At 26.6% G+C, this 13108-nt stretch overlaps 1 protein-coding gene across 3 annotated transcripts in view; it reads right to left on the reverse strand.

Annotated features, from left to right (window-relative positions):
- Window positions 1–2537: 2537 nt before the first annotated feature.
- LOC107454948 (histone lysine demethylase PHF8) overlaps window positions 2538–13108 on the reverse strand; it is a 31386-nt gene continuing 20815 nt past the window's right edge. For all 3 annotated transcript variants that reach the window (XM_043040951.3, XM_043040950.3, XM_043040949.3), the window contains 7 exons: window positions 12043–12227; window positions 10779–10947; window positions 9479–9819; window positions 8339–8428; window positions 8121–8233; window positions 5923–6058; window positions 2538–2941 (listed from right to left, as the gene is read on the reverse strand). In XM_043040951.3, the coding sequence (XP_042896885.1) occupies window positions 2859–2941; window positions 5923–6058; window positions 8121–8233; window positions 8339–8428; window positions 9479–9819; window positions 10779–10947; window positions 12043–12227 (1117 nt within the window). In that variant the 3' untranslated portion in view covers window positions 2538–2858. The remainder of the gene's footprint in view (window positions 2942–5922; window positions 6059–8120; window positions 8234–8338; window positions 8429–9478; window positions 9820–10778; window positions 10948–12042; window positions 12228–13108) is intronic.

Genomic DNA, 13108 nt, shown 5'->3' on the forward strand with positions numbered 1-13108 from the left:
GCAAATAAGATTAGTTGCAGAAATATGATAAAAACAAAAGTGAGAAGTATCACAAATTTATTGCTTGAAAACATTAAAATTTCTTATTATGAATAAGCAAGCAATCGGCATGTTGCAAAAGACACAAAATTGTAACAAAACAAATATAAAAACTCTCCACCTACATAAAAATAATAAATAGATAATAAAATTTTTTGTGGTGCTCTTAGAATTTGTCACTTGTGGGTAAAGTCATTCCTATCCTAACAATTTGGCTAATATGTTAAGTTTTGTTTTACCATCTTAACTGTATGAGATGATTGTTTGATGGATCCTATTATAGAAGAATTGGAAGCTTAATTACTCTAGATTTATTTTCTCTCTTTTAGCCATTTCTGTAACAAATACTTATATACTTTAAGGGGACACGGGACCTTTGAAATGAAAATTTATGAAAACTTGTTTTTTAATTTAATTTTACTATTATGAACATAATTTATTTATTTTTTAGCATATTTTTGGAAATAGGCCAAGTAAAAACAATTTTGGTCAAAATTTTTTTAAAAATTTAATAAAATATGAAAATTTTAAAAAATACAAAAATTGTCCCTTGTGTCTGAAATTTCATCCAAATAATTTAAAATTTTTTCTATAGATAGATAATGATGATATAAAGACTCTCTAGCATCAGTTATTGTTTCACTTCAACAGGTTTTGAGAAAAAAAATTTTTTTTAGTTCCGACGCTTTTTTTTCGAAAATTTTCATTTCCTTCTACAGTTAAAGTTGTATAAAAAACTTTATAATTAATATTTCGTGAAAACAATGCTACATTGTCTTTATAACAGTCATATGAAGCATATGAAAAATTTTCAGGCAAAATTTTCAAATATTCAGACAAAAGGGACAAATTATAGAAGTAAATTATGCAAAAAAAGTTAACGGAGAAAAACTACTTTTTTTGTGTAAATTAACTAAAACTCACTGTAATAGCTATAATATCATGCTTAAGATATAAAAAGAACTTCCGATGTATTCTTAATATAATAAATGCTAAATTTTTACCAATACAAACGATTTTTACATAAAAATATTGTTCGTTATGCATCATATCAATATGTCATATGTAACCTTGAAACAAAGAAAAAAGATTATTTTTGTGTGCATAAAAATTACACTAAAAACATTATTCTCTATAATTTTAATAAAACAAATAATATATTTGATATATGATATATTTGATTTAATAAAAAAATTATTGACATTGACATAGGAAAAGCATATTTGGAAAAGCAGGACATAGGATAACTACAATGTAAACAAACAGACAGCTTATGGAACGTCAAAAGTGCCACGCCCACTTTTCAGAAAAATAGCTATAAAATCATAAAAAATCATCGTATCGAAAAAATTTGAACAACACGTGATTCAGGCTGACTATCTTTACATTTTTAACAAAAAAAAATTTTTTTGAAACTTTTATGATTTCAAGGTCCCGTGTCCCCTTAAGAGCAACAAATTTTACTTATCTTATAAGTAATTGTTTGCTTTTGATTGATATTTTTTTTAAAAAAAATAATTCTAAATTAATAATTCCATTCCTTTACCTTTCTTTCTAAAGTTGGTAAATTTGACACATTTAAAGTAACAATTTAAGTTGAATTTAATAGAAATGATAAAATTATTGAACCAACAAGAGTAAAAATTATATCTAGCATTATAAAAGGTATAAAATAATATTTTTTCAAAAATAATTTCTTTCAGGAAATCAACTTACCAGAGAATAAGTTAACTTGTTGCAAAAAAATATTATAGCACTAGTGAAATTCTTCGAATTTATGTTTTTTACTTATTTCTTTTTTTTAAACTAGTATGCATAAAGCAGTAACCAAGCCAACATACCTTTCTATGAAAAATATTCAAACATGTTACTTGACCATAAATAAAGGCGTTGCGAAATGGTAAAAATAAAGGCATAATAAACATAGGAGAGCTATTCAAAATTCAAAACATGCAAAATACAATTAACATATTTTATTACAATTTTATCCTAAAATATTTTTATGTACCTAAAATCAAACTTGGGGTTAGTTATAGAAATATTAATTTTAGTCTTAATAATAGCATGCAACTTTAAAGTTTAATATGCATAGTTCTTATAGTATTGATTACATTTTTTTAACTGAGAATAAAATATCACAGAACAAAAGGAGAAAAAAATAAAGTACAAATGAGATCAACAATATTACAGATGCCTATATATGCCAAAGAAAAATAATTAAATTAAATTTTGTTTTAGGCCTCTATTAATTCTAATTGTAGTATTTGTAAACAATAATTATTCATTTGAGCATAATACACATTACTGAAAAGATTTTAGTTTTCAAAAACTAATATCTCGAGTCTAAAGAAAGAGAAAGGAATTATATAAAATCAAGAAAATAGTTTTTCCTAGTAAACTTTAAGGCTTAAGGCTATTAGTCCAAAGTTCAAACTAAAAATTTTCATACAAGCTACATTCAATTAGATTGAAAAACGATAAACCGCTTTTTTCTGCTTGTATTTTTTTAACAGACATTTAATATTATTAAAAATATTAAAACAGTTTTATGTTCAGTAAGTACTGACAAAAACATATACCTTATTTTTGGACCAAAGAATAATATAACTTGTTGGTATTTTTTACTTGTGTACATAAATGAAATTTTATACAAAGAAATAACTTATCTTTATGCAAGAGAACAACCACAAATGTATAAGTATAGCTTTTAAGCATTCTCTTATCACAATAAGTCTGTAAGAATTTATTCATGCTGAAAAATTATTTACAAAAAGTTAAATGACCAATAAAGTATATACATGAATGCATAGTCAGTTAATTTAATACAACATTTTATGAATTTTCAATATTTTCCCAAGTCTCTGCTTTGCAGTCGCAAATCCTTTCTTTGGCCTTTTATTCACTATAAAAAGAGAAATAAATCAATGCATTAAAAAGAAACTACAGAAATAAATATTATGGTTTTCATACTATAAATAATACTACAGCATTAAAATGAACATTTTAAGAGCTTTTTGGTCGTCTAAATAAAGTAATAGACAGTCTTAAATAACCTAAAATGAAATTGGTTTTTACTATAGGAATGTTGTGAATTAAAATTAATTTTACACGAATTTTTTTTTCTTCAAAAAAATACCAATTAAAATAAATCTATAGGAATGTAGCCAGCTAAACCTATCTTTATATTACACTAGTTTTATTATTTCAGAGAAAAATTAATTTGGTTAAAGGATTTAAAAATGCTATAGAGAGTTGGGATATCAAATAATAAATCCTATCTTCAAATTGCTCAAAAGAGTATTTTCAAAAGCATTTTTTGGCAATATAGACGGTTAGATGTTATTGTATATTGAGCTATTACCTAGTAAATGTTCTGGAAAGTCACCTAAGAATTTGTATTATGGAAAATTTAAATATAAGAAAATTTGCAGTTTATTACACTATTGCCCAACGTTCAAGGACAATCTAATAAGGTTAGTAGGAAAAGTCCACCCGAGTCCATTTCCATAAAAATAAGAGTGGCATATTTAATATGAGAAAGGGGCCTTTACAATAAAACTAAGGAAGATGAAGTGAAAAAAATTTAAAAACTTTAACTGAACATAAAGGTCAAACATAAAGCTTACAAAATTTGTAAATAAGTTATAGGGGTTAGACAATTGCCTCTAAATTTAATAACTGGCTTTCCAACAACTGGTACAAAAATGTTCTGCTTATTTTTCTTATTATTGTGTTAGTATTAAAAAGTTTTTGCACTATTATGTCCTTAATATTAATGTGTATATAAACTCTTCCTTATTGAAAAGGCAATTGGTTTGTTCAACAAAAGTTGGCCAAAATTATCTAAAATTAAAACCTATTATGCACTAATATGCATAAAAATGAACTAGAAAATGTTCAGAACTAACTTACTTACATTGTTATTATTTACACTGAAGGAGAATGTGTAGGTCATGTTTATGATTTAACTTGTGTATTTTTTTTCTTTCTTTTTTTTTTTTTTTTTTTTTTTAAAGCAACTGTTCTGCCTTTTGGGCAGCTGAACACTCATGAACTTAAGCATTCAATGTTCACCGAAGATGAAACAAGTGATTTAATTGATTAAAAATTTGAAGTAAAAATAGTTAAAATGTTTATTGTTACTAACTTATATTGAGATGTATTTTTACAAATAAGGAAATGTTTTTGGACTGTAAATTGCTTTAAAGCATTAATTTATAAAGTGGAGAAAATGTAAAAAGCAATTTTCTAGTCGAAAAGTTACAAACTTATTGTGATATTCTATCTCGAAATTCTCTGACAGATGGATTAATTTTCCCTAACTAAGCTCACACAATATTTTTTTACAAATAAAGCAAACATTTTATTTAAAAAAAATTTTATAATAATCCATACATTGCAGGTATAGCTTATGAAAAAATATCTCAAATATTAACAGGAAAAGAGTAAATATAGGTAATCAGAGGTCATATACATATACAGTGAAACCTCCGTTAAGCGGACATTCATGGGACCAAAAAATTTGTCAGTTTATGAGAGTTGTCTGTTTACGGGAAGGGTACCCTAATAACGAAATTTAACACTGTTAATTGTTCTTAGAATATTTTCAAAGATGTAGAAATAAATAATACCTACAAGGATACTATAAATATCTACAAGAATATTTATTTAAACAATAAGAAAGATAAAAAAGAATATATAAAGAAGTTTGATATAAATACATAATTCTGGATGTAGTTACAGATAAATAAATATAATTTTCATATCAGCATAGATACTCAAGTTAGACATATGGTACCGAATAGGAGCTTTCTGTCCTCAGTCCGTTTCAATTATTAGTTTCACATCCCCTTACACCTACTTATCATTTGATAAGGACCATGGTTAATAGCTTCTTGGAAAAAAAAACCTCCCATGATTCACAGAAAAAAAGTAATGCATACCTGTAAGTCATGAGGACCTATGGAGTTGATTATTCACAATTGATCAGCTATCAAGTGTCTGAATAAATGTTTCATTTATATAAACACCTCAAAGATTATACTTCTGTTCTCTTTTTTTTACCCCAGTTGTTTACCCCAAATATAATCTTCAAATTTATAAGAAAATTAAAGAAATTTTCAATGGGGAAGAAGCGTTGAGAGATATCATTTCAACTTGAGGGGTTTCATGACCTATGTGGCCCAGATGAAAAGATCAAAAGATGCCGATGTCAGAATTCATTTCTTTAGAAAATCCTGTCACTTGATAAGACCTTGTCGAACATAATAAAAACTCCTTAGTTCAGAAATTACTGGATTTTTGGCATTGTAAAAGGGGGAAAAAAAGCCTATTTGAGAAGATGATTGACAAAGTTGTTCTTTGCTTCCCATCAAGTGCTTTTATAACGAATTCCTTGATATTCCAGAAAGAGAAATTTCGTTGAATTTCCTGATTTTCATGGATTTCCTGTTTGCTCATCACCATGATGTTGAAAGAAAAATAAAATAATGATAAATGGTGCTAGAAAATAGGTCTGATACAAAAATAAAAGAAGAAAGGAAAAATTAGTATTTATCGGCAAAAAATAAGCCCTTTGATAAAAATCATAAAATAAAATCATGTTAACAAATACCAACAGAAAGCTAGTACAATATATATATATATAATTTACATCGCGACTATTAAAAATAATATACAGATATACATATATAAATACAAATCAATAAAAGAATACAAATATTTAATACCAAATTTATCAACAACATAATAAATTTTACTAACTTGCATTATACAATTTCTTTTTGTATTCAAATTAAAACAAATTCTTTCTTTTTTTGCTAAACACTATATAAATGATTCATTTAAATTTAATTAAATAAGAGTTATAGAATTTTTACTCACCTTTAATGGATTCGGATGGAAGTGGTCGCTTATTATTGTTGTTAAAAACTGAAGTAGAAGGTCCAGGTTGTAAATCTGGAGCTGGAATTTTGTTCCTGTTTACAGGTTTTTTCTTTAAATATTGTCTCTTTTGGGGCTTTAAAAAAATTAATTCAAATTTATTAATTGAAAAAAAAATCACAGATTTAATCTTTTACAAAACTATTGCATAAATATTGAAATTCGAAACATAAATAATGATTATCAAAATTTAAACATGCAATAAATTCACAAAATAACTAATTTATTACTATTAATATACATCATATGTAACAGAAGCTACATGATGTATTATGAAAATGGCTTTGGACACAAATGTTCATTTGTAGCAAGGTCCTTAGGGACTCGCAAAAGATCTCCTCCACAACGGGCACCTCCATGACACTATGCAAGCTAGCAAAATTATAACGAAACTTTAAATACAGTAGAGAACCATTTATCCGGTATCCAGATAACCGGGAAACCAGAAAACGGGGAAAAATTTTGCTCGATTTTCCCGCCATTTTAATCTAGAACGAAAAAAGTGGAAATTGGACTCATCCTTGAAGTTGAGTAGAGGAAAAATGTAAGGAAGAGGAAAATCCCCCCCCCCCGTTTTCCCAGAGAAACGTCATTTCCTCCGTGACCTTGAAGGCAGGGAAGGGAGGAATGTTTTATTTTTTTCTTTAGGCCGTCAATCAAACTCAAGGGTGTGGCATGCTGATTTCGTTTTCTGCCTGATTTACGAGGGGGGTGGGAAAAATGCATTGCAAGCATAGCAGTGAACAGAAAAAGAAAAGAGAAAAATATATTTATTTGACATCGACTAATAAAAATAAAATCTTCTTCTTTTGAATAAATTCTCATTCTTTGGAAGTGCGGTATCAATTGCAAGTTTTTCTTGGTGTGGAATCACATCTGCTGTAATTAAAAATCTTGTTTTTATCAACAAAAAAAAATAAAATAAAAGGAGAATTGTTTATTAATTTAAACATAGGATTATTTTATGAAGCAGATTACAGTTTTGTTTTTCTGATTCCACTACGTTTGAGTTTTTTTCTTTTCGTGATAAATTTCGCACTCAATAAATTAATTCTTTTTATTCATAAAATTTTTTTTTTGAATTCCGTTGATCTTGCCTTGTTCCGGGTTTTAATATTTATGCTAGTGCCTTTTTAAACTATTGTTTCGGTTCGATAATTTTCAAGTGTTTTTATTTAGATTAATAAGTTTTCCTTTTATTTTATCGTTTCTCCCCGTATAATTAGGTATGAAATATATTGCGTTATTTAATCATTGGTTTTGTTTATATTATTTAATTTAGGAATTGTAATTATTTTTAAAAAATAAATATGAGAATTTTGTATTTTTTAAACTTGATTTTCTTGTCTAAACTTGCAAATTTTTTTATTCTTTTAAATGTTATATTTCTACAATTTTTTTTTTCTTTTTAAAGTTAGGAGTACCTTTCTTTTTTCTCTTACTTTATGCATTATGTTTTTTCCTTGTACTTCGGGTTCGATAAAACATTGATTAACGACACTTTTTGGTCGATCCAGAAAACCGGGAAATTCAGATATCCGGGATAGCGATGGTCCCGAGCATCCCGGATAATTGGTTTTCTCTACTGTATATATATCCTAAGTAATAGCCTTGATTGTTCAAATATAACTCTTCTTGTTTTGAATTTCTTTGTTTTTGTCAATCAATAGATAGAAAAATTATAAATGTGAATATTAATAAATTGAAAAAGATACATAGAATTCATATTTTAAATAGGAACTAGCTTTAAATAAAAAGGGGCCTAGAATTCTGGAGGTCCTGGTTCCTTATGACCCATAGTTTCCAAAGTTTAATGGAATCAATGTAATATAATTATTTTGTAATAAATAACTTTCAATAATTAATCACAATCATTTAGATGATTACAGAGAATACACTTTGACTGCTTGGAATATTTATTGAAATTTAGGTTTGAGCAGTATTATGTCATAAATGGGATTTCAATTTTAGAAACTTTATACATTGTTAATTGCTAGTAAGTTCTAGTAAAAAGAAAAGAAATTAAAACAAAATGAAAAACCTTGCATTGACTTTTAAAAATAAAAAATGATAAAAAGACATACTAAAAAAAAAGATTGCAATTTTTACTAACTGGGAAGCAAAACCAAATTATTTACCGGCATAGTAGCAAGCTTGGCTGCTGCAGCAGCTAAACCAGTTTCAATAGCTTCTTTTCGAGTGCCTTCTCGGACTGGACGTTCAGGTTTTGGACAGTTTGGTACCAATTTTGCTACAAATGTAATGACATAAAGAGAATGTAATTCAATATACAAAATCTTTTCCTATTGCATATGCGAGAGAAAAAAAAAATTTCTTCTTAACACAAATAAATTACCTTTAGGATTCCAGGGCTCATCTCGCCTGTTTCGACCTCTAGGCTTAAATACATGACATTCATCATCAGAACCTTCTAAGCCCAAATAAACTGGAAAGATATAAGTAAGGACAGGAATGATGAAAATAATTAAAAAGAATAAATAATGTCAAGCTGAGGATTGAAAAGTTATTATGAAGAGTTTTTCTAATATTATTTATAAATATTTTTTAATTTTTTTCTTATTTAAGTTTAAGAGATAACCATTTAATCAGTTTTCTTTTTACAGTAAATTGAACATAAAAAATAGATTTTCATAGACCGACAAAAAGCATCTATACTCAAGGGTCTTTATAAGGCTCACATTTTATTGGGATGTTTCGTTATAATAAATACAGTTAAAACTGGTTATTACAGCCCTGATTTAACAAGATCCCAGTTTTTGCAAGAGCAGGGAAATTTTTAATAAATGTTTGTTAAAAACTACATAAAATAGCATAATAACAAGCAGAACTTGGATTTCAAGGGGAATTTTTCATTAATTTTAAGAAAATTATTTTATTTATTGGCTTATATTGATTATATAAAATTATATTATATTGATTATATACATTAAAATTAAGTATTATATATTGAATTTTGTCAAGTATTATTAAGTAAGTATTACCACAAGGGATCGTTATTGTGCAAACCTGTGAAACACGAGACATTGCACAATATAGAATTTTGTGTTACATAGATCAATTCACATATCATTAAGCTTACTTATTAAACATTGCAATTTCTATCCGAAAAACATCAATATTTAAATGCTTTAAAAAATTTATTTTGATGTAAATTACTTAAAAACATGCACTTAAGTATTTTGAATTTACAGGGGGAAAAATTTAAATTATCAACAATATTAGGAAAAAAATGTCCATTTTATTTGCTTTAGAGATAGTCACTTTAAGTAAAAACTTTTTTTTATAATCTTTGAACAGTTAATGGCTCTGTCTCAGGGAAAGAAATGTCTTCAACTCGTTTTTTATCGTTAGCATACGGTAAATTATTGTAGTTTCTTTTGTGGAGAATCATTGTTTATAGAATTGCATCATCTAACATACAAGTATTATTAATAAGCTTTAAAAAATTGAGGAAATAAATATAAACTATACTTACTGTAGTCACCCTCTTGGTGGCACTGTTTCAATTGTTCTTCAAACTCATCCACTTCTTCATCACAATTATTACTGTACCTTGATAAACCTAAAGTAACTTTAGCATTTCTTATTGGTGGGCTGGATTTCCTAGCTAATATAGACAAATTAGCAAGAGAACTGTCCATATGTGGCATCACTGATTCAGAGCCATAATTTTCAGTTTTAAGAGGAGGATGCAATCCCTGTAATGCCATCTCCGAGGGATCACCTTGACTAGGAAATCGAATTGCCCCTTTACTCATTGACAACATTCCTTGAATGGCATCTCTAGTTGAAGGTTCCAGCTGTGTTTGTCCGCCACTGAAATTTGAAGAGAACTTAATCAAAAAAACTTTCAATGCTGGTATATTAAATCAAATCTTACAATGTTGACAAGAATAATTTAGTGTAGTAATTTTAAAAATGTATAATAGAAATAAGCTATTAATTTAATTGTTGATTTAGAACTGAGTTTAAAGTAACATCTGCATACTTTCATGCAACACAAACTAGTTTTTTTTATTTTATTTTCATTTAACGCTAAAGAGAAAAGTGCATTCAGAAAAATTCTTAACATTTCAGCAACAGATATCACTGTAAAAAGAATAAAATATAAAATGCATATTACATATAGATATTAAAAAGAAAGTTCATTGCTAAACGTTTATTTGTCATCACTTAGCAATGGACATTTTACAGCTTATTCGAAGTAGAGATTACAACCGCAAAATCCAGAATTGGCCATGCTGTAAAATATATAATTATTACATATTCGAGTTAAGCTAATCAAAAAATGTTGTAAACAAAGTCTGGTTTCAAAGAAAAAATAAAAGCAGCATTTCCATTTAAGGTTATGGGATCTTTGTACAAAGAAAGGGAATATGCCTAGTGATTTATTTAATTTCAAAATATTATTGTTGCTGAAGATCTATGTTGCTTACTGTTTTGTGTGATCTGTTTTGCTTACAAATAGTACAAGTAGACTAGAAAAACAGGCATTAGCATGCGAAGTGTCATATATATAATAAGATTAAGAATATTATTTTGAATAATGTATTAATAAAAGCTAGTTTGAAAATAGATGTAGAAAAGTAAACAGTTATTGTTTATTATTTTTAATATAATTTAAGGACAGAGTAAAAGAGATTCCTTTGAAAGGAAAATATTAATTTCACTGAAATATAAAAATAAAAAAATTACAAAAATGTGTTTCAAATTCGATAGTGTAATTAATTTCTCAAATAAACATGAAGCACGTAAAAATTTGCAGTGTTTCTCACTTTAGTTCAACATCATCCAGGCTAGCACTGCTTTCACCATCTACTGCAAGACCAGTTGCCACTAACAGGTCATCAATAGTTGCATTTTTAGGAGTTTCAGCATTACTGTCATCTTGTGGAGGTGACAATATACTGCCCGGATTAAAAGCATCTAAGCCTTTGCCATTAACTATTAAGAATGAAGAAAATCAAATTACCAATAAAAAAAATCAATGAAACAAAACAAAGTGAAAATAATAAAGTTTAAACATTACAAATTAACAAAATTAACCTAAGTAAATAAAAAAACAGTAGAACTAAAATAATAATGAATAATCTACACCAACTGAAAACTTCATACAATGATAATAAAAAATATTTAACAAAAAACTCTTAATTGCATTTTAAAAAAAGCTTTTATAAGTTCTGGAAGAAATAAATAAAATTTATTTTGATAATTATATTTTAATGAAATAAAATATACCTCGAGCTTACATAAGCTACAGATCGAAATCTGCTAACTTCAGAAACTGAAGCATATTATTTATGTATCAACAAGATAACATGGCTACAACTAGATTATAAATTGAGTAAAACAAAGGACACATTATTAGAGTGAGTATTTTATACTTACTGCAGTGCTAACATTTAGGCACAAAAATAAAACAGTTAATAATAAAAAATTTAAAATAAAAATTATTATTTGGAAAGAGACTGAAACATCATACTTACTGCACAAAAATAAAACAGTTAATAATAAAAAATTTAAAATAAAAATTATTATTTGTAGAGAGACTGAAACATCATTTAAAAAGCACCAGATTCAGAATGATATTCTGGAATGATATCATCAGTAAGCTCTTTTGAAATGGATCATTATCATTGGCTATTGCTCCATAATGAATTATAATTAAAAATTTGCCAAGGTTAGCAATAAAAAAAAAGCATTATTTGGCAAACCCATTTGAAAATAGTATAAACTGACTAATCTTGCCAAAAGGATAATTAAAAACTTTTCACCAATGCACTCAACAAACTTGGTTATTTGCTTATGATCTTGTTTTGATGAACTAATAATAAACTAGTGGGGGCAGATATGAAGCAAATAAAAATTCTTATTGTACATAAAAATATTAAATAAGAAATGTTGGGGGTTAGAAAGCAATAACAAATCCTCTAGTTCAATAAAGTTTGTTAAAAAAACATTAAGTTTTAGTATTAAAATACATAGCGTGAGTTAGCTTCCTTAATTTAAGAGTAAAAAAATAAGGTTTTAAAAACATACATGATAAACGTAATCGAAGTGCACTGGATTGCATATCTGAATAAGCATCTTGAGCAAATGGATCTTTCTTAAACTCTTTTCTTTTTTTATTATTGGTTGGATTCTCATCAACTACCAAGTTATCGTCATCGGAATCAACAAAATCGTAAACAGAGTCTTTCTTTAAGGAAAAGTTATCTTCTTTGCTACAAGAGAATTAATACCAAATATTGAAACAAAATTCAAACAGATTAGTCTTAAAATAACAGTTTAATAAACAAAATGAAAATAATAAACTAAACAGAAGTTTTTACAACCAGGTGAATTTCTTAAAAATTACAAAAATATCTTTACTAGCTATAAGTAAGTTAATTCAAAATGTAGTAAATTTTTAAAGGGAAAGGTATTTTAAGCTTTATGCATATATTTGATAGTTAAAAATGGGTAACAGTATCAACTACTAGAATTATATTTTTAAAAAAAAAGTCAATTCAAACAAACTAGGAATGTGTTTCATAAAATATATAATCCAAAACAAAATATATGAGGCACTGAAATTCATCAGGAATCCTAAACAACATGCAAATAATAGATTCTATACAAACATTAATATATAAACCTTGTCATCATAAAAACAAAATAATATAGTTCGATTTTGATATTATTAAAATAAACTAGTAACAAGGTTTTCGGAGATGTAGTAAATGAAAATCAGTTTGAAACAACAACATTCTATTTAAGGGTAAAAATAATAATTTATTAACATGATCTCCAAAATAGGTAACTGTTCTTGCATGCAAATTTTAAACATAGTAACTTGATTTTATTATTTTACAACCTATAAGGACATATCAATTATTAATTAATAATAAATTTAATGCTATATCAATAAGGAAAATTATTTAAAAACACTCATTTACACTGTTTAAAGTTCCCTTCCCCAAAGCTAATTATATTAAGAATAATTTTCTACATTTAGTAAATGTGATATTTAATTTAAATTATATGTCATTTTTATGCTTAGTAAATAAACCTAAAATTATCTTTTTCTAATAACTTACTCGGGTAAACTAAATTTATTAATATT

This window comes from Parasteatoda tepidariorum, chromosome 2 (genome assembly GCF_982258835.1).
Source record: "Parasteatoda tepidariorum strain Cologne lab strain chromosome 2, Ptep-v5.0, whole genome shotgun sequence".
In the NCBI taxonomy this organism is placed as follows: Eukaryota; Metazoa; Arthropoda; class Arachnida; order Araneae; family Theridiidae; genus Parasteatoda; species Parasteatoda tepidariorum.